At 42.2% G+C, this 20615-nt stretch overlaps 2 protein-coding genes across 2 annotated transcripts; one reads left to right on the top strand and one right to left on the bottom strand.

Moving 5' to 3' along the window:
* The first annotated feature begins 694 nt into the window (after nt 1–694).
* Nucleotides 695–10749, top strand: kif17 (kinesin family member 17). Its single transcript, XM_080424074.1, has 14 exons — nt 695–1013; nt 1404–1550; nt 1755–1856; nt 2165–2354; nt 3369–3821; nt 4284–4366; nt 5098–5263; nt 6583–6671; nt 7244–7368; nt 7926–8154; nt 8771–9029; nt 9539–9609; nt 9808–9928; nt 10269–10749. The coding sequence occupies exons 1-14, from the start codon at nt 783–785 to the stop codon at nt 10439–10441; spliced, it is 2439 nt and encodes an 812-aa protein (XP_080280200.1). The 5' UTR covers nt 695–782; the 3' UTR covers nt 10442–10749.
* A 2062-nt stretch (nt 10750–12811) lies between these two features.
* On the bottom strand, nt 12812–19793 carry LOC308082364 (specifically androgen-regulated gene protein). Its single transcript, XM_080424089.1, has 4 exons — nt 19741–19793; nt 16340–16501; nt 15653–15848; nt 12812–15470 (listed from the first exon to the last, which is right to left on the bottom strand). The coding sequence occupies exons 2-4, from the start codon at nt 16442–16444 to the stop codon at nt 14254–14256; spliced, it is 1518 nt and encodes a 505-aa protein (XP_080280215.1). The 5' UTR covers nt 16445–16501; nt 19741–19793; the 3' UTR covers nt 12812–14253.
* Between the last annotated feature and the right edge of the window lie 822 nt (nt 19794–20615).

Here is a 20615-nt window from a genome sequence, read left to right as displayed (position 1 = left end):
AATTGTGTGTGTGTGTGTGTGTGTGTGTGTGCGCGCGCGCGCGTGACAGCGAATGATATGAACAGCCTATAATAACTGCAGCCTCTAATTGCAGCCCGTGTTTAATTTGACTTGTGCCTTGTTTACTTGGCCCTTAATGTGTTGTCGTCTTCGAGCTGTCATTTTTGATTTTTCTAGATGCGAATCGTTAATGAATGTTTACCGTTGCCGAGCAACCTCAGACGCTGTGGGAAAGCGAGTAATGGCTGCAGGGATCGGACGAGTGTGGGCTTGTTTGTTTCCCTCTGCCCGCTTCGGTCATGGTGTCACATAGTTGCTAGTAGCCTGTCCATTTATCCGCGATGTGTCATTCAGTGATCATTAGCTTTTCTAATTGGAATCCTACGGAGTTGTGAATCTAATGAATTGTCACTAATGTGACTGACCTATTAATCATAGCGTCGGTTAATCAACTGAAGCTGAGAAGACGCCTTCAGACCGTAACGGGAGAACAGGTTATAATGACCGATATTTTAATTTAATTGACAATTAAATTTCCATTTGGTTGTATTACTACTTTACGTTAGAAATATTTGTAGCCTATTAAAGCGTCATCTCATTTTATTATACAGACAAATGTTTGGCCAAAGTGTGGATCATGTGTTAAAAAAAATTAGTTTGCATTTTAGGCTATATGTAGAGATGTAGCTGGTAAGCCTATTCAGCAGTTTTATCTTAATCCATCTGTTTTGGTACAAAACCCCTGGTGGAGTGAACAACTGGACATAACTGGACTTTGAAGGATGGGCTCAGAGTCAGTGAAGGTGGTGGTCAGATGCAGGCCAATGAATGATCGGGAGAAAGCTCTCAACTGTAAGATGGTGGTGACTGTGGATGTGAGCCACTGTCAGTGTTTCATTGAGAAACCTGGGGTCACGGATGAGCCCCCCAAACAGTTCACCTTTGATGGGACCTACTTCATTGAGCAAACCACAGAGCAGATGTACAATGAGATTGCATATCCTCTGGTTGAGGTAGGATCGTTGACCATTGTTTTTAGCTTTTGATTGTCCGTAATATATCTTGATACATTTTTATTTTCATATCTGTCTTGATATAGAGAGCCTGGCAGTATAACAATTGGCTCACAGGTCATTGGACACCTTTAGTTCACAATCTGAAACACAATACAGTGGCATGTTGCAAGACACTATAGGCTAAACCATCTAGGTCTATGCCACATGTAACCTAGAGACTATCCCATTGCAAATTATCCAGACTTAATTATTTACCAATGGCCCTGTTATTCTTTAGCAAAGGTCAGCAGGCCCCAGGTCAGCAGGGTGGACTGCAATACAGTGGGTGAAATATCTGTAAAGTCTCATAATAAAAATGTCTTAAGACACTATTTTCTTTGTCCACAGGGTGTGACCGAGGGGTACAATGGAACAATATTTGCCTATGGACAGACGGGGAGTGGTAAGTCTTTTACCATGCAAGGGGTGTCTGACCCTGTGGCCCAGAGAGGGATCATACCAAGGGGCTTTGAGCACATCTTTGAAAGTATCCAGGTAGGTAAAAGGAAGGTAGACATGAAATGGGACACCTGGAATTCTGTTTTCAGTTTATGACCCCATGTGAGTAATAATATTCTGGTGTGAAGCAGTCTTCCAACTATTGCTACTTGTAAAACTATGTTTAGTAGTTCAGTTTTAGTTGATCTAAGATCTAACATTCAAGTGTGTGTGTTTTTTTGTTTGTTTTTTGCAAGATAGTGTGCAGAGAATACAAAATTCCTGGTGAGGGCCTCCTACTTAGAGATTTACAATGAAGAGATCAGAGATCTTTTAGGAAGTGACACCAAACAAAGATTGGAGGTAAGAATCCATTGCACAATCAGTTGTCTCTTGATAAAACACTGGGATTATGAAACCTGTTACTTCTCAGACCATGTTACCATGTAAACATAATGTGCTTCCTGCACAATAGTTATTACCTAGGTGACTTAAAGAGCAAACTAGTATTGTGAGTCCTTCAAGGTGAAGATTTGTGTGTGTGTGTGTGTGTGTGTGTGTGTGTGTGTGTGTGTGTGTGTGTGTGTGTGTGTGTGTGTGTGTGTGTGTGTGTGTGTGTGTGTGTGTGTGTGTGTGTGTGTGTGTGTGTGCGCGCGCGCGATGAATGACAGCTCAAGGAGCACCCAGAGCACGGTGTGTATGTGCGAGACCTCTCCATGCACACAGTACACAGTGTGGGGGAGTGTGAGAGAATCATGGAGCAAGGCTCGAAGAACCGGTCGGTGGGCTACACCCTGATGAACAAGGACTCCTCTCGTTCTCACTCCATCTTCACCATCCACCTAGAGATCTGCAACACTGGTACACACTCTCTCTCTCTCTATCTGTCCCCCACATATCTGCATAACTATTCTGTATCTGCAACATGTACTGTACATCCCCCCCTCCTCTCTCTCTAATATAACTAACTACTCTAAGTACCTCATGCATCTTGTTTATACACACATTCCATAACCTCACAAACACAGTCAGTCTCACACACGCCCACATTCTCTGAGTCAGCTTCTTTGGCAGTTGCATGGAACCTGTCTTATCATCTGAAATTGTCACACAATACATCAGAGGGAAAATGTCAGTGTTTTTGCGTCTGTTTGCCAGACTGTCTCTCACTCTTTTATCTGTGTATTTTTCTTTTACGCTTGTTTTAGTTTCAAATGCATTTCAATGAATGGACACGCGGTCTCTCACAATCTGCCACTGATGGCCTGTTAACTACAACATAATTCTTACGGGATGGTTCTGTAGGAAAGGTAGAGCCTTCTAGAAAAGGTCCTGTCAGTGAGTCTGTGTGTTTGTCCTGGGCTAATGTCACAAACCGACGAGACTCTTGCCCAAATATGGAGTCATAGGTTATACATGCATCATAGATGAATGACTGACATAATAGACTGGCTACATTGACCTATGTTCCCAAATCCCCTTTGGGAGGAAACATAAATGGCAATTGCATTCAACTATCATGTAGCGAGTTGACAACCTGCAAGCACAAACTTGTGTGTGTGCTTGTAAGGTATGTGTTATCTTCAGTTGCCTTTTTTTTAAGACAGTGGGTGTATGTTTATCCTCAATTGACAGACATTTAGAGTGGTAGCTAAAATACAGGAAGAATGGTGCTGGTAAGCTTAACCACAAGAACCCTAGAATTCCTATCTTCCGTCTACACAAAATATCTTCGTCAAATATAGCCGAGCTACAAGCTCACAACGCGGCGCAATACACCACGTTGTGAGCTTGTAGATCGGCTTTTTTGGCTAACGTTCCCCCCAGAATATGGATGCTGGGGTGGTTAAAAAACCCAATTCTATCCACCCTTAGATGCTGAAGGCGAGAACCACCTCCGAGCTGGTAAACTCAACCTGGTGGACCTGGCGGGCAGCGAACGCCAGTCCAAAACCGGTGCTACAGGAGAGCGTCTCCGCGAGGCCACCAAGATCAACTTGTCCCTCTCGGCCCTTGGCAACGTCATCTCGGCCCTGGTGGACGGACGCTCCAAGTACATCCCCTACCGCGACTCCAAGCTCACCAGGCTGCTGCAGGACTCCCTCGGGGGGAACACGCGCACACTGATGGTGGCCTGTCTGTCGCCGGCCGACAACAACTACGAGGAGAGCCTGAGCACGCTGCGCTACGCCAACCGGGCCAAGAGCATCCAGAACAGACCCCGCATCAATGAGGACCCCAAGGACGCCCTGCTCCGAGAGTACCAGGAGGAGATCAAGCAGTTGCGCGCCCTCGTCTCTGGCCAGCTAGGCACCACTGACCTGTCGGGTGAGTGTCGTGTCATTCACCATGTTCACACCGTGGTCATTTTGCTCATATTTCATACTCGGGGACCCCCAATGTTGTTTTTAAAGTCAAACTGTGTTAGTAGTCTTGTTGGTATTAGATCTGCGATTCCCAGAATTCAGCGTCCTAGCGTCAAGGTTATTTTGGAAACAGTTACGTTTTCAGAAACCGTGTGTATTAACTTTGAAATGCATACATACATATAAAATAAATACTTTACCTGTACATTCCAAGGCCTGAGCCATTTTGGTGCGAGCGTCAGACACTCATGACTAAAAATAGTGTTAACTAAAGAAGGTTAACACTATTTAAGGTTAACACTATAGTATAAGTGTTAACTAAAGAAGTTATAAGAAATGGTGGAATGGTTATTGGGATTTGTTTTAGATCATGTAGTCTTTGTCAAACCAACTCATCTTTTTCTACCATGTATTCTGTATGTAGCTCTGCTGGCCCGTCAGATGTCTGAAGTTTCCTCAGTGCCTCGGGCGAGCTACACAGAGGAAGAGAAGGAGACGATTAAAGAGGTATTCACTGGCCTTTCCTAAACCAGTAACTTGCCTAATTTTATGACATACAGCATACACATTTAGGAACCTCATTATTTATAACGGTGTTGAAATGAATCCCAATCACCATCCAGGTGATGGCATTTCTTTTCTTACGACCAGCAAGTTGGTCTGCTACAGCAACTAATTTTGTGGATGGCCATTATCTGGGGACTGTCCCGGTTTCAAGCTGGGGTGTCCCGAGTCCTGACAAATATCTCTAAAACGCTCGAATGTCCCGGTTGTCAACATTCACTACCGCATTGTCCCGGTTTTCATCACAATTAAAATGATAATACTTGTTTTGAGTGCTGCTTACGTATGTTTATCATGTTCTGTTCTGTTCTGTTCTGTTCTGTTCTGTTCTGTTCTGTTCTGTTCTGTTCTGTTCTGTTCTGTTCTGTTCTGTTCTGTTCTGTTCTGTTCTGTTGAAAAGTGAGTTCAGTGTGCTAAAATAATTTACCCCTATCCTGATGCAAACACCAGGTGAAAATAAAAACAAACATTCCATTTTCCTTTTCAAAAGTAGCAAAAATAGTCGATCTACAAGTTTGGGTTTTTGAAAATATGGTCACCCTATCCTAATCTATTTGGAAAATGTAGTTGGCTGGTAACATATAGAAATGGCTGGTGAATTTATCCACTGGGCCTATGGTCATAGAAGTAAATTTCCTGTGCTATTGATGTCTTTATTGAACTCCCTCTTCCAGGCGTATGAGGAGAAGCTGGCCAAACTGCAGGCAGAGTACAATGCAGAACAGGAATCCAAGGCAAAGCTTCAGGAAGACATCGCTGCCATCAGATGTTCCTATGAGATCAAGCTGTCTGATCTGGAGAAGGCCTCAGCCAGCAGAGGGAGCTCTGCCTCCACTAATGGTATTAGACACACGTGCCATAAGCCCTGTCTCAGGATAACACACCATAACATCATATATTATCTCTGTCAGGCAGAAACCTTGTATCTCCATAATTCAACCCTACTTGGTCGTACAAGAGTATCACACAAAAGTAGGAAAAATAGAACAACCTACAAGCCCGCAATGCGTCGTCATCATAGATGGGGAATCCAAGCTAATAGAAACGGCAGGTTTTCTATTCCTGGAAAGCATGCTATATGGAAGCTATTGTTCTCGTGTTAATGTAAAAAAGGAAAAAAAGTCACTCGTAGGCAGGTTTCTGAACTGTCCACAGCCCTCCTATGAGACACAGACAGAGTTGATTTCTTTTTTTTTTATCACCATTTTATCATGAGCCCTATGAGACCTAGTGAGGACCAATTATGTGAAGAGTTGGGTGGGTGAAGTTGTCCTTTAAGTCTGTCTGTGGATTTTATAAATGTTGAACCAATGAAATGTATTAACAAGAGCTTGTGCCTCAACAATAACTACATTGGATCCATTGGAATACTGCTTCTTCTTTCCAGTTCCTGAAAATGTACCATTTTGGCACCTGACAGCGGCGATACACTAAAATGATGAATGCGTTTGAACTGTAACCTTCATCCCTGGCAGTATAAGTTCCATGCTTTATTAATAGATCTACAACAGACCACTGATCATGTTATTGAGACACTCAGATCAAGAACCACATGTCTGTTTTCAATTGAGCAGCCAATTTTGCACTTATAAAGCCATTTGAAGGCATCTGGAGCAAGAGATCATAGTTTATTAGTTTATAACAGTGAGATATAAAAACGTCAGGAAAGGGTACACCGCACTTACTTCTTCATCATTATCAATGACCTTACATGGAGGTGTTGATGAGGTGTTTTATTTATTTTAGGGGTCTTCAACGTTTATTTATGGCCTAGGACCCCTTTGCTGAGAAAGACAAAGCAGCACTATTTTGTCTTTTAGTTTTTTGTCTTTTTAAAGTATTTTACAGGTTTCCTCCAAGTGATGCTGCAGCTTTGATGGCTTCATAGATTTGTTTGATAGCACTATCATCAGTGTTATGTAAATTAGGCCTACATGTTTTTTGTTTTTTTGTTTGTTTACCAATTATCTTTGATAATACAATTTTGGATTCATTTTAATTAGTTTTTTATAGACATTTACATTTCTGGAAAAAATCTAAACAAAGCAAAAACATTCCCATCACATAAAAATGTGGCATCCTCCTGTTTTAACTCTTTGGAGCCGTGGACCCCCTGTGGAAGACCCATGATTTATGTGATTCTTGCTTCCTGATGTCAGGGGGCTCCAGTCATATCCATGAGGAAGACCCTTCCCACAGCACTGATGCTACGTGCCAAAGCCCTGCTGAAGAGCTGCTCCAGGCCAAGGTAATACACCTGAAGCCTGATACATACATCATCATCACCACCATGTCACTTGCCATTGCCAAAAATAACAGATTTTCAAGTGGAAAATGTGATGTAAAAAGCTGTTATTATTAACTGCCTAAGAATGACCTGCTAACCCCCACCACTGTAGTGCTTTAAAAAAAAACTGTAATTGTAATGCATTTTATTTGGCCCCACCAGACACTTTCATTGTAAGACATTTTATTGATTTATATTTGTCCTTCAATTTCCTTCAAGTTGTTTGTTGGCATCATTAACATTCCGTATCAAAACCAAGACACGTAGCAGAATGCTAACAAGCCATTTTAAGGAAACCACAAGTGTCAATTTCGCAGACACTCTAATATGCAGGTTGGAAGCAATGTCATGAGCTGAAACTGGAGGAGGAATAAACATGTTAGTCTAGTTCAGTGGTTCTTGAAGTGGGGTTGAGAGGGGGTACAGATGGAAGCAAATGGACCATTTGTACACTCTCAGAGTTATGGGGGTCCTTGAAATTAAACCGTTTTAGAGCTACTGGTCTAGTTGGTTCAAATGTCCTCCTCCTGTAGGCCAGTGAGACCCTTGCAACATGCCCAACGGTCAGTGTCCAGAGACAGCCAGAGGGAGAGGGACACAGGGACTCATCTTTCATCACCACACCAGCACCGCTGGACCAAAAACATGTCCTACAGAGGTATTTATGATGACCAACATTTACATGCACACAGATATCCACAATCAATCTTTAATGAAAACTTTGTGAAATGAAATATGCAAGGTGAGACAATTTCCCAAATTGCCTAATACAGGGATTACCATACTTTCCCATGCCAAGGACTGCCAAATAGCCATGGCCTCTGGCTGTGGGCCCCCTATTGCAAAACCGCTTCAAAGAAATGTGCTGATCTACAAGCTCACAATGCGTCACAATGTAACACGTTGTGAGCTTGTCGATGGATTATTTTTGCTTTTTTCAAAAACACAATAATATTCTGAATTATTTGAATTATTTGAATTTGAAATATATAATATTTGTATAATGATTTTTATATTGTTTTCATATTCCTTGAAATTCCCCTCCTGGTACCCCCTGGTTGCTGTGGCCACCATTTTGAAACCCATCAGCCTAATAGTTTGGAGTTCTTGTTTATTTGACCTGCATTCCATTCCAGCCTAAAGTTTCCTCGTGAGACTTTTTTCCCACAAGTTTATTCTGCAAGAGTTTTGTTTTTCTCTCCATCTTCTCCCCAGGCTGCAGCAGCTGGAGAAGGAGGTGGTCGGAGGCGAGCAGGCCAGGAACAAGGAGCTTCAGCTGAGAAATCAACAGAGGAAGACCCTGGCCGACCAGAGGAAGATGCACCTCATCCAGGCCTTGACAGAGGACAGCGAGGAGAGCGACAACGTGCTCCTCAATGTCTATGACTCCATCCAGGAGGAGGTCCACGCCAAAAACCAGATGCTTGGCAAGATCCAAGGAAAGGTGAGTGAACGGTAAAGTACATTAATAGCTGTGTTATCAAGGGCTCTTAGCGCAAGAGCAGTATTGTTTCCCTACAATTAGTTTTATATGTCGTATATTATAACACTGGTAGCCGTGGTAATATATTACAGCTTAGGGGTCTAAAAAAGGGTCTAAACTACAAATAAGATTGCAGAGCATCTATTGTCCAGTCCAGTCTGCTTTATTGACATTGTCACCCAGGTGTCCTTCCTGACAGCTGGGTCGAAATTTGGTGCGGAGTAGGGAGTAGGGAGACCACCTCCAACCACCGCAGTGCTAGTTATTTTGTATTCTACCATACAGATAGGTTACAATAACATTGTATTCATTAAAATAAGTCCCAGCTTGTAGCTTTAAACTCTTTTAACTTCAAGGCTTTAATGTCTTCAAGTCTTTCACAATGATGTTCATTTGCTCTCCAGCTGTGTTCTTCATATACAGTCGAAATATCATGAACTGACATAGGAAGTCTTGGAATGGACAGTGCCGAATCTCTTTGCGTTTTGCCCTTGTTGTCAACACAAAGGTCTTTTACTATGTGACTTTGATTTTGACACCATATGAAACCAGCAACAAACTCAATCTCAAATGACAGCTGAAAGGGGCCGAGCTGGAGATCCGTGACCTGCAGGCTGAGTTCGAGGAAGAGAGGAACGACTACCTCGCGACCATTCGCCGGCTGGAGAAGGAAGGCCAGCTCCTGCAGGGCCTGCTGGAACGCATGGTGCCCCTGGTGCGCCGCGACTGCAACTACAGCAACCTGGACCGGCTGAGGAAAGAGGCCACCTGGGACGAGGACGGTGCCACCTGGAGGCTGCCTGACGTGGTGGTGCAGAAAACCTCACTCCCCTCAGGTGTGGCATTTCAGAAGGAGATGAATTATTCTGAATGGGAGGCTACCTTGCCCCAAGGTCTGTTGTGATGCAAAATAAATCTGAATGTAAATGTCATGTCATCGCTGTCGGGCAGAAATTCCATAAAACGTTACTTTTACAGTCTGTAATAGTTTGGACAACAAAGTTTGGTTTGCAGCCCGCTTTAAGGAAATTGAAAACAGTACCTGTGTAACAAAAGATCCAGTACAGTTTTTATTTGGTCACAAGCTCTTTTAAATCATTTTCATTGGTTCAATACTTAACACACTTAACCACTTTAACCCCCCCCCCCCCATTTTTTTTTTGCTGATTGCGTTGTGAGCTTGTAGTTTAGCTGTTTTTGCTACTTTTGTGTACACTGTAGTATGACAAAGTAGGGCATAGATTTACAAAGAGTTACGAAGAATCTGCCCGGCTTCAACAATGTGTGGATTTCAGATGCTGTTTTCGTCGTTTACACTTTCACTTTCTGTCTGTTTCTGTCTTAGCCGTGGCCTCCATCACTCCTAGACTTCCAGCACGTGGAGGGTCAGGTGTTGAAACTGGAGAGTTTAACATGGTGTGTGTGTGTGTGTATACCTTATCCATGCACCAATCCAGAACACTCACACTCAAAGTACTTAAATACAAATGATTTGGGCGGCTATTTTTCTCTTAATTCATTCTCAGTGGGGTTTCCTACTCACGAGGATGACATTGAGAAAAATGGACGCTGTGTGAGTATGGTCAATGGATCCTTCATATCTCTATTTGTCAGGTGGAGGAGGACAGATACAAGGAAATGTTGGACCGAAGCAACAGTGAAAATATCGCTAGCAACTACTTCAAGTCAAAGAGAGCCAGTCAACTTCTGGGTGGTGAAATATCCAAGGGCCTCGGTAGGACCACTTTCAACTGACTGTTGATTGAACCACTTAACCAAAAATAACCACACAAATTAAAAATTATAATAAATAAAAAAGAAATCACATTTTGAAAGTAATCACATTTTTCAGGGGTCCTTAAGGGGGTTCCAGGGGGTCCCTAGCAAAATTATGTTGTGAACCAAATGGACTCAGTAACTCTTATTAGTTATGGGGGTACGTGGCCTAATAAACTACTGTAATTAAGCTGTGACAACAATCACAACCGTGATGAGATGGTTGACATTTCCACATTTCCACATTTTCACATTCTGGTGTTGGTGCTGTCCCCACTGACAGAGCTCTTCTTTTGCAGGGGTCCACTCTCCTCCCCCGGTGAACGGAACGGCCCACCCGACCACCAGTAGCTCCAACATCAACCCCTCCGTCAGCACAGAGTCTGTCCTGCCACGCCCCTTCCGGCTGGAGTCGCTGGATGTCCCCACATCCAATGGTAAGGTGAAGCGGAAGAAAAGCAAATGGCCCTGAGGTCTGAGGCTCTTCTGATGTTCTACCTATCCTCCTACCTGCCCTCCTACCTGCCCTCCTACCTGACACTTTATCTTATTTTCTGACCATCAGATGTATGTATATTGTATATTCAGCCTACATGCTGTGACTGATACTGTTAAATTTGTTTTTTATAACCACTACACACCAGCAGTATAATACTGTATAGGCACTTTACAGGGACATTTTGAGTCTGTATGTGTTATGTGTGTGGTAAACTTTGAATGTTACTTTTTTAATATGATGCTACCTATGTTACTAATAATGGCTAATTTATACTTTATCGTACTGCATCCAAAAATAACAGATTTTTGACTAAAAGCATGACCCATGCTTTTAGTTGTTGTTGAAAATCTGTTAGTTTTTACGTTAAGCTGTTAAGTTTTCATGTAATGTATAACTGAGTCTAAAACATGTCTGCTGCTAAGGTACTGCAGGTATTTGTATGTTACTGACATACTAATGGTTAAATAAACATATATGTTCCCAAATTATTTCTCTTATTAATTTGGAGGAAAATGCCATAACCTGAATTGTATTAGGCCTGTCTGTAAAATATGATCTGAAAACACTTAAATGTACCATACCATAAAAAGATCTAGTAAGAGGAGGGAAAAAAAGTATTATCCCTTACCAACTTATTGTAGTTTCACTTTATCAATTATTTTGTAAGAGAGTGTTGCAGTTTTTCAGATTCCGCAGGTATCACTTTTTGGAGAAGAATAAATATTTTATTTGTCAAACCTTTCGTTTTTCGTTAGGCTCATGAGTAGTGCCTCGTCAGCATGGAATGAAATAAGATCTGAGCAGCAAACATAGCCAACAGACCAGCTTTTAGTGCCGTATCAGAGATGACTCCTCTGTCACACGGGGGGACAGTGAGACTGCTGTCATGGCAGCATGGTGTTGACAGTTAACAATCACTCACTTGTCACGCGTGACCTTAGTGCCTTATCTGATACAAATGTGTGTGAACCATTTAATTGGGAGCCTAAGGTGAGAATAGACATGACCTTACCTTACATAGCCTCTCTAGCAATCTGGACAGAAACAGAGCATTTACAAAAGACAGAAAACAGCTCAAAACGTCACGCATGCAAAAAGACTACATCTACAACTGCGTTAAACTGTGGCCCAACTGTGTCTGAGCTGTTTTCTTTTATAAGTCATTGTGTTTTCTGCTCAGTACCTGCCTAATTTGGATATGGATATGCATGATCCTCCTCGTCAGTGCTTATGTAATGCTCTGTATCATTATTCATTACCTACCTACGCTATTTAAAGTGTTCTTAGAATTTGAGGATTAATTTGACGTTTTTTCTTTTCTTTGAATGAGGCAATGGATGAATACAATAGCTGCACAGTTATCGGATACATCATGAAGTATTGGAAGAGATCAGATATGACATTCAATCTGCTAATCGGAAGAATAACGCCTCTTTCTTTCACACAGCAAGAAATCACAAAGCTATCTTGCATCTCCCTCTTTCCTGATCAATCCAATCTTTCCGCTTTTGCCCATTCACTATTTTCTCCCTGTATCTTGTTTCTAATGTGGGCTACGGTCCATCCATTGTCCAATATTACTTGACCAAGCTTGAGAGCCGTGTCGGTTTCAAAATGTGACACCCTTTATTTGCACACAGCTCTGCTCAGACATGGATACCGTCTCATTATACAGGCACATTACTTCAGTGGGAAAGCACAGGCGACGCCTAATACAGTCATTAGTACCCATTGCTTAAGAACTGCATAGAGTAGTAGCCTATCTGTAGCTAATGCAGTACTCGGCTGCACAGGCTAATTGAAGAGGTCTAAGGTTATTACGTCAGCTAACCCCAAGTATTCAATGGAAAGAAATGAGTTCTTGCATGTCTTGGGCATCAAGAATGACTGAGAGTAAATGGAAGCACCATTAGTTGGACAGGTTCACAAGGAGGTGAGGCTGTAGATAATCGGATAATACAGAGGATAGCTGAGTAGACTTGCTGGTGGACCGAGCAGGCATGTAAGATGAGTAGTAGGCCTATGCCTGATAGTCATTTTCTAAGTGAAGTGGGCGTGTATGATGTAGGGAAGGGGTAAAGCCGGTGTCCAGGGTTGCAGGAATAAATGTTTGTCTGAGTTAAGACCTTGTTAGCTTTGTTACCGACTAATTAATTAATTGCCTTGTGAGAGATTTAATCTGGCAATAAGCTTAGAACACCCAGTCTGCAAAAGCAACCCACTCAAGAGCTCATGTTAATTGCTAAAAGGCAAAACGTCTACGTCTTTAGACACTGAACATGAGCCCATTTCCTAAGCATAGAACTGGAACATGACAAATGAGCAATAGACAACTTATAAACCTTTTTCTGATATTTATGGACTTACACAAATACTGTAAAAATCATCACATTATTGCATTTTACATTCCTACTGTAGGTGAACATCTTCAGTGTTAAGACAGTAAAGGCAGAGAAATGTTCTACTGTATGTACCCATCTAAACAGCTAATAAAACAGCAGATCATCTATTATTGCATCGGCCTTGATCAATTATATTGCATTGTTATAAAACATTGCATAAATCCAGAAATTGTGATATTAGACAAATGACACAGACAAAAATAGACTAAACAAGACAAAACAGAATAGAGACAGAGGGTCCTATTGTATACCTTATGACTAATCTTATTAGGTATTTTTTATTATTTTGAAAAACATTTGAAAATAGCCAATCTACAAACTCATGTGTCGCTGTAGATTTTCACTCTTTTAAAATGTTTTTCAAAATAATAAAAAATTGCCTAATAAGATTAGTCATAAGGCATAAGACTCTATGCAAAATAGGGCCCAGAGTATAAAGCAGCGTGCAGACTCCAAAACAGAATTTTACAAAAGAATTAGGAAAATTTTGGTACATTCTATTTCGGCTTTGGAATATTATTCACTAATCTCAAGTCCCCAAAAAACAGCAATTAACTCCATTTAAACCATGATAGCACAGATAAAGCGCTGTATGTTATGCACTCTACAATCCATGAGGCACATCTGTCAATCATAAAATAGCCAGGAGTGTACAGTCCAAAGTTGATTTTGGGGTTAATCTTTTCCTGGATGTACATATTATGTACAGAAAATAATGAATCACAGAGCATGTTCATCATTAATAAAATAGAATGTCAGTGTCAGTGTGTCAACATCACCATTTGCTACTTATATGGGATCTCTTTTATCTTTTCCTCGATCAGAATAAATATCGCCTTCCAGCATCGTTTCCGATTGCTGATGTATATGTTAGGTGTTTTGTTCTTATTTCTCACAGGTATAGACTACCTACCAGTGTCTTTAAATGTGTTTTGAACACTTCAAATACCTTGAGATTGTTCTCAGAAAGAGAGAGCATTCTTTAATATTCAACCAGCTCAGTAAATGAATGCATATGTGCTGCCCTCTACGTTGTCTGACAGCAGTTTATATTCTTTCTGTTCCTTTTTGTACGTTCATAGGCAGGTTCTTCCTGAACACCCAACGATTGTGTTGTGCTCTGTGTCTCCTGCACACCGCCTACTGCAGCGCTGCAAACTGTGTTCATGGAATGTTGAGGTGTTTAAGCCCATTTTCAGTTACATAGGAAGGCGGTGATAATGATAAAGACGGACACCACACCCCTTGAAATTAGTCTTCTTTACAGGACAGCGCTAAAAGTGCCAAGTGCCAACCTCTCACTGAATGGTTTAATCCTCTTTAATCTGATGGAACTCCTCTCTACACACACAAAGCAGCTAAACGTACATTCTTAAGAGTGCTTCATTCTTTGAGCAGCCCCAGTTTTCTCAGTGCTTCTTTGCGGTCAGCCCCCATGCCTGACACCATCTTCACACTGTACCCCTGGGGTGTTGGGGGCTTGAGGGGCGCAGTCTGGGGCACCATGGCAGTTTTTGCCAGCTCTGGTTCCTCGGGAATCAAACTTTTAGGACAGTACTCACTACTTTGCTGGCCACCCATGGTAGCCGAATGTAGTTGTGGGTTTGGGTGAAAAGGTACCTGGTTTCCTGCCCCCGAGCGCTCCCGGGTGGGCACCCTTCCTCCACTGGGCCGGATGGGGCGCGAAGGGGACACAGAGCGTGGCTCCACCCTGGAGTAGTGGTGGAAACTGGCACTGCTCTGCACCGGCCTGGCCCTGGGCTCTGTGGGTGTTTGAGAGCAAGAAAAAGAAGGGCTTCTCGATGGGTTAGAATAGATTGGATCTCTAATAAATCTATACGAATTCAGGTCCCAAGAGGGGTTTTTTGATGGGGAACGTGGAGCGATGTTCTCATCTTGTGATTCTCTGTCTTGCAGGAGCCCAAGCTTCTGCAAGGCCTCTAGTCTCACCCTCTGAGCATCTGGATTGTGTCCGCCATTATGTGAAGAGTCTGGGTTTGGGACGGCTGTTTCAGTTTGTGTCTTAATGACTACATGGGCAGGAATACTTTTGGGTTTGGGGGCCACAGCTGGAGGTCTGGTTTTGGGCCTGTGGGACTCTTGTGCAGCCCCTGACGGGGCTCTGCGGAGGTCACCATGGTTTGGATACCTGGCCACCCTTATGACAGGAGGTTTGTCCAACTCTATAGTGTGGTCTAGAGTGGGACATAAGGGGGACTTCTTCTCAGAGGCGCTCCTCCGTAGATGAACGAGGGCCTCGTAGGAAAGAGGCCCTCTTGGTGACGGACCTTCGGGAGTCCGACCTCCATGTTCCTTGGGAGGTGGTATCACCACGACGTTGACTTCTGTTGGTACACGGGGAGCATTGTGTTGTCGGTCGTGCTGAGGGCCAGGTTTGTCGTTTGAAGTAGCAGCCTGTGGCTTTGTGTGGGTGGTCTTTTTGTCTGGAGGGAGGCTTGGCTTAGGCTTCGGTAGGAAACACTGAGAGCCGTTAGCTACGGCAAAAGGTGTTGGAACCATGTACTTATGCTTGGGGCTGTGGTGTTTGGAAGTTTTAGAAGTTTCCGTGGGAGATTCCTCATAGTGATGTTTTGATGGACCTGAAAAACACACACACACACACACACACACACACACACACACACACACACACACACACACACACACACACACACACACACACACACACACTGTATGTGTTAATAGATACACCATAGTATATAGCTGGTTGAATGACTAGTGGACCACCATCTTTGGTGTCCTAAGCTAGATTTGAACTCACTGTTGCGCTTGCTGTTCTCCATTGAGGCTGAGAGGTTAGCCATTTTGGTGGCCAGGTTGCCATGGGCAGGCAGTTGGTCAGGTTCGTCATTGGACATTCCGCTATCTTCCTCGGTGTCCAAAGACTCTATGGTCTCCTCCAGAAACATGAGGCATGCCTTCTCTTCAGCAGACAGGTGGTCCAGGCTATCATCACTCTGCAAGATATTGCATGTGATAAACATTTGTTTCATTCCAAAATGACAGATGTGGCATCTTCAAAAAGCACCACTTACTATTACAAAATGATTCACAGTGTGTTTCTTTGTACAAGCACCTACAATGCCTCCTGCAGTGACTGACTGAGGTCAATGGACAACATGGTCAATGCCCCACAATGAACGCTAACATGCTATTTAAACACTCAATATAGCACATGGACACTTGAACACACTGTTAACCACTTAAACCCTCTATACTCGGGTTGTGAGCTTGTAGATCAGCTTTTTTTCTCGCTACTTTTGTGTGACACTCTTGTACGACAACGTAGGGCATAAATTCATTAAAAAAAGATAAAGAGTTTAAATATGGAGATACAAGGTTTCTGCCGACAACGATATGTGATAATCAGTGTTCACCTATAACGGAATTATTCACAAATGTTTTTCTTGTTTTCTATTGGATGTGTGGGGATTTTAGAGCTACTTACGAATCCTGAATTTACACTGACAACACTGTCACAGCTGCCCGCACTGTCCATGCCAGTCATCATCTCCAAGCCAGTGCCACCTGGCCATGTGTCACTTTTAGGCATGTTAGGAAAGGTGCCCAGCGGAGCCAAGATGAGTGGAACCAGTCTTCTGACGCTCTTCTGTCAAGGGTTAAAAAAGAAGACACTGTAAATCCCAAGTGTTAATTTAGCTCTGAGGATGTACAAATTAGAGCTACAACTATCGATTATTCTCTTTTTTTTTAAATATATATTTTGGGGGCTTTTCTGCCTTTATTTATAGTGGAAAATGGAGATGGACAGGAAACAGGGAGAGAGAGATGGGGAGAGACATGCAGTAAAGATCGTCGGGAACGGGACTCGAACTCAGGCTACATTAGAGCCTAGGTCCCTGGACCGCTAGGCCAGCAGTCTGGGCCTATCGATTATCTTCTTAGCGACTATTCTATCGATTACTTTTTTTGATTAATCTTACAATTGAGAAGCACTTTTTTGGGGATACCTTTTTTATGTTTATATATGATTGTGAAAGATTTCATTGATTAATCTGATTAACCACTTAAGCTCTATTTTGTACAAATGTATCATGCAAAGCATAGCCAATCTACAAGCTCAAGCGTCGCGTCGCAACGCGTTGTGAGCTTGTACTGTAGATCAGCTATTTTCTGTATTTCTATCTATTATTTTATTCAAATGTATTATTTTTTAACTCTTGCACCCCTAGTACAAAGGGAACCAAATGGACTCGTAATTTAACACTGAGGATTTTACTGCCCAGTGCAGACTGACAGGCTATGGTGGTGGCAGGCTATACCCAGTGTATTTCAGAGAGATATCTGGTCCCTCTTACTACATGTGACTCTCAGATTACTGCTCATGCCACTCCTAAGCTCCTTCCATGGGATCAATTTCCACATGTGTGGAGGCGGAGGACAGCACAAATGATCTACCTGAGGCTACATGATATCCAATTTAAAACCTGCCGTCTTACTGTAACAGTTGAAACCGTTGGTGCCTTACATCAGTGGTTCTCAACCTTTTCTGGATCAGGGCTCACTTGAACATCTTGAAAAGAGTTGGCGGCCGCATGCATTTTCAGAGCATGTTTATTTTAATGAATCACCCGATTGTGTTCTGGCTTGGATAAATGGAACTAACGTAGGTTAATTTCCTATTTATCGGTATCACAATGAAAACACATTTTTCAAGGTTTGAAAGAAACTTTTACATTATTGGTTTTAATATGAATTATATCATCATTTTGCCAATTATTCAGGGACCCACTTGCAATATCCTCACGGCCCACCAGTGGGCCCCGACCCACAGGTTGAGAATCGCTCTCTCATATCCTCTCTAAGGACCCATGGTCATGAAGTTAAAAAATAAAAAACAAATAAAAAAACTCACTGTACTGTATGGTGCTTCAGATAACAACACAACACATACGCATAATGACAATAATAGAACCGCCTACGCAAAATCCAGAATGTTCCATTTAACTGTGAGAACACTCCGTACACTTTGTGTGTACTTTATTGTGTGCATCATCAGGTTTACAATTGCTTTATGACTAGAAGTGCAAACAAATGTATGAGTCTTTTATGAACTCAGAGCCCTGGAGGGATGGGCCAGGCGTTTTCTGGAAATGCAGAAATAAGAGTTGGGAATACGGCATAAAGAAATCCCTGTCTGGGGCCAGTGAAAAGAACTGCACACCTGAGAGGGGTTCTGAAGTAGGTCAGGGAATACACAATAGCACTCTTGTTCATTGTTGATGCTTGGTCAATCCACACACACACGCGCGCGCGCGCGCGCACACACACACACACACACACACACACACACACACACACACACACACACACACACACACACACACACACACACACACACACACACACACACACACACACACACACACACACACACACACACACACACACACACACACACACACACACACACACACACACACACACACCTGTAGTAAAAGCCACTATCCCCAGGCGGGCAAATATGTAAAAAGTCGACAGCCATCCCTCATGCATGAGAATGATTTCAGATGTGAATTTGAATAGTGTAAAGTTCATGATAAGGTTTACTGTTCTCTAACCTGAGACAATCTGCACTGATCTCATGCAAATAGAAGAGCAGCTGCAGTGGCCTATAGTGACAATAATGAACTAAACTTCAACATCTGTTGAGAAGGCCTGCTGTATGGTGGTCCTACACCTGGAGTTACACAAATATTGGTTATTTGATAGACTTGAGACAGAGGAGTATTGTTGTCTAGTCTAGCCTATATATGTTATCTATATTACCTGCTTTGATGCATGGTTTTATGGTATAGACCTAGTGACCAGTTCCTTCCAGTATAATACGTCAGACATCACACAATGCAGGCTAGTTGTTGATTAACTATATGGTGGAACTGGAACATCTGTTCCACAGAATCATTAGAATTGCAGTAAATGTCATAATTAAGTTGTTAGACAATAACAGGGGTGAGCAACCTTTTTGGGCCTGATCACTATAGCCGTTTTCCAAGGCATTTTCCCAATGCCAGACAGTGAAAACCATCATTGCCGATTTGCCATATTATTCGAAAAATAATAATATATGCATAGAATAAGTCAATCATTTCATCATAAAAACAAGGAATGAGTCAGTAATTTTATATGACGGTCAGATAAAGGTAAGATAATTTCTGACTATCAACAATAATGGTTAATAATGATTGTTTACTCAACTGACCATCTCATCTGGCCAATAGATGTGTGAAACAGAATGTACATTTTATGTATATTATGTAGCCTATGTATTCTGCTTCTTGCACATTTGACACTGCAGCTAAAGATATCATACATTCCTAGATTTGCCATAGCCTATACCTACCATTCTACAACTTTCTCTTTTCTATATTTTTCTTGTTTCATTATTTTTACTATCCAGTATTATTATTATTTTTTTAAATCATTATTATACAGTTGTATTATGTTAGTCCAGTCTCTGCTGAACATAAAACAGGTTGGATTATGCGACAATTGGGTGCGCTTGTCATATTAAGCAGGAATCAGGATTATAAACTGTGCGTTTACTTTCACCGTTCATCCACATTAATCCATATTGTCAATGAAAGCTGTCTGCCTCGTGCTTTTATCTTTCAGGACACTCTTGAGGTAAATGTAGTCTGTCATGTCTACATAAAATACAATGATAGTCAATTGATCATCTCTAGTTTACTTTTAGGGATTCCCTTCCCCTAAACATAGACTAAATGTCGATAGCAACTTTTTACATCTACTTTTACTCGTATAATATATAAATAACATAGACTAATCTAATCTTAACTTAATCACAGTGTTATAGTTGGTACATACCTGTGAACTGGCAATGAACCGTCTCTATGATCCCATTCTCAAACGCATTGGGCGCCTGTCTGAATTTAAAGCACAGTCGACACGGTTTAAGCGGTTGAGTGTACATCCCATAGCCCGGACGGATGGGTTCCCTGCGATTGGCTAGCCGCTAGCTGGTTCGCAGGGAGGTAACAGGAAAGGTGGACACAAAAACATTCTGGGCACTAGGGAAAACTGGGCACCTAGGAAGAGTGGGCACCCTGTGACCCGGAAGAGTGGGCACTTTGGGGTGAGAAGTGTTCGCACTAGGGAAATCTGGGCACCAAAACGGGAATAATTTTAAGTCTTAGGGTTCATATCGTGCCCACTTTTCCTGGTGCCACTGCCCACTCTTCCCTTTTAGCCAAGCTTTTAGATGAGGTTCGGGCGGCACACACAACACCGTTGTACGACGGTCGAGGGGTAATAATTAGGCAATAGTTACTACTTTAGTGAATAGTTAACAATGAAACAAATGAAAGGCATTACATGATATACAGTTTTGTACACACATAGCAAACATTGGGAAAAGTACTATTTCCAGTACTTCATCTAGTTCAATGTTTCTCAACCTTTTTTGGGCCAGTGCCCCCAGCTACCAGTCTGTAACATACTATTTGGTATGCTAAATTACTTTTTATTATGTCTGAAAGCTTAGCTACACATAAAATACATTCTAAATTCAGGCACATTTATAGTAGCTATGCAACAGTGGACGCTACTGTGTGAACCATAGGGTGTGAACTAACTATGGTGTAAAAATCAGCTGTTGCCAGACAACCAATTAGCCAATGGCAATGCTGACCGACAGACCGTCCCTCGGGGCTATGGTATCATAACTCCATAGTAGCAGCCAG

Source organism: Gymnoscopelus braueri, assembly GCF_963280865.1.
Source record: "Gymnoscopelus braueri genome assembly, chromosome: 3".
NCBI lineage: Eukaryota > Metazoa > Chordata > Actinopteri > Myctophiformes > Myctophidae > Gymnoscopelus > Gymnoscopelus braueri.
This window is presented reverse-complemented; position numbering and strand designations above follow the sequence as displayed.

Excerpts from the sequence above, each read along its gene's own strand:
- kif17 (XM_080424074.1), top strand. The coding sequence starts at position 783 with ATGGGCTCAGAGTCAGTGAAGGTGGTGGTCAGATGCAGGCCAATGAAT. Across the intron at positions 3,822-4,283 it reads AGGCACCACTGACCTGTCGG|CTCTGCTGGCCCGTCAGATG; the intron begins GTGAGTGTCGTG and ends TTCTGTATGTAG. Across the intron at positions 4,367-5,097 it reads AGAAGGAGACGATTAAAGAG|GCGTATGAGGAGAAGCTGGC; the intron begins GTATTCACTGGC and ends TCCCTCTTCCAG.
- LOC308082364 (XM_080424089.1), bottom strand. The coding sequence starts at position 16,444 with ATGCCTAAAAGTGACACATGGCCAGGTGGCACTGGCTTGGAGATGATG. Across the intron at positions 15,849-16,339 it reads TCAGTGTAAATTCAGGATTC|AGTGATGATAGCCTGGACCA; the intron begins GTAAGTAGCTCT and ends AATATCTTGCAG. Across the intron at positions 15,471-15,652 it reads GGAGAACAGCAAGCGCAACA|GTCCATCAAAACATCACTAT; the intron begins GTGAGTTCAAAT and ends TGTGTTTTTCAG.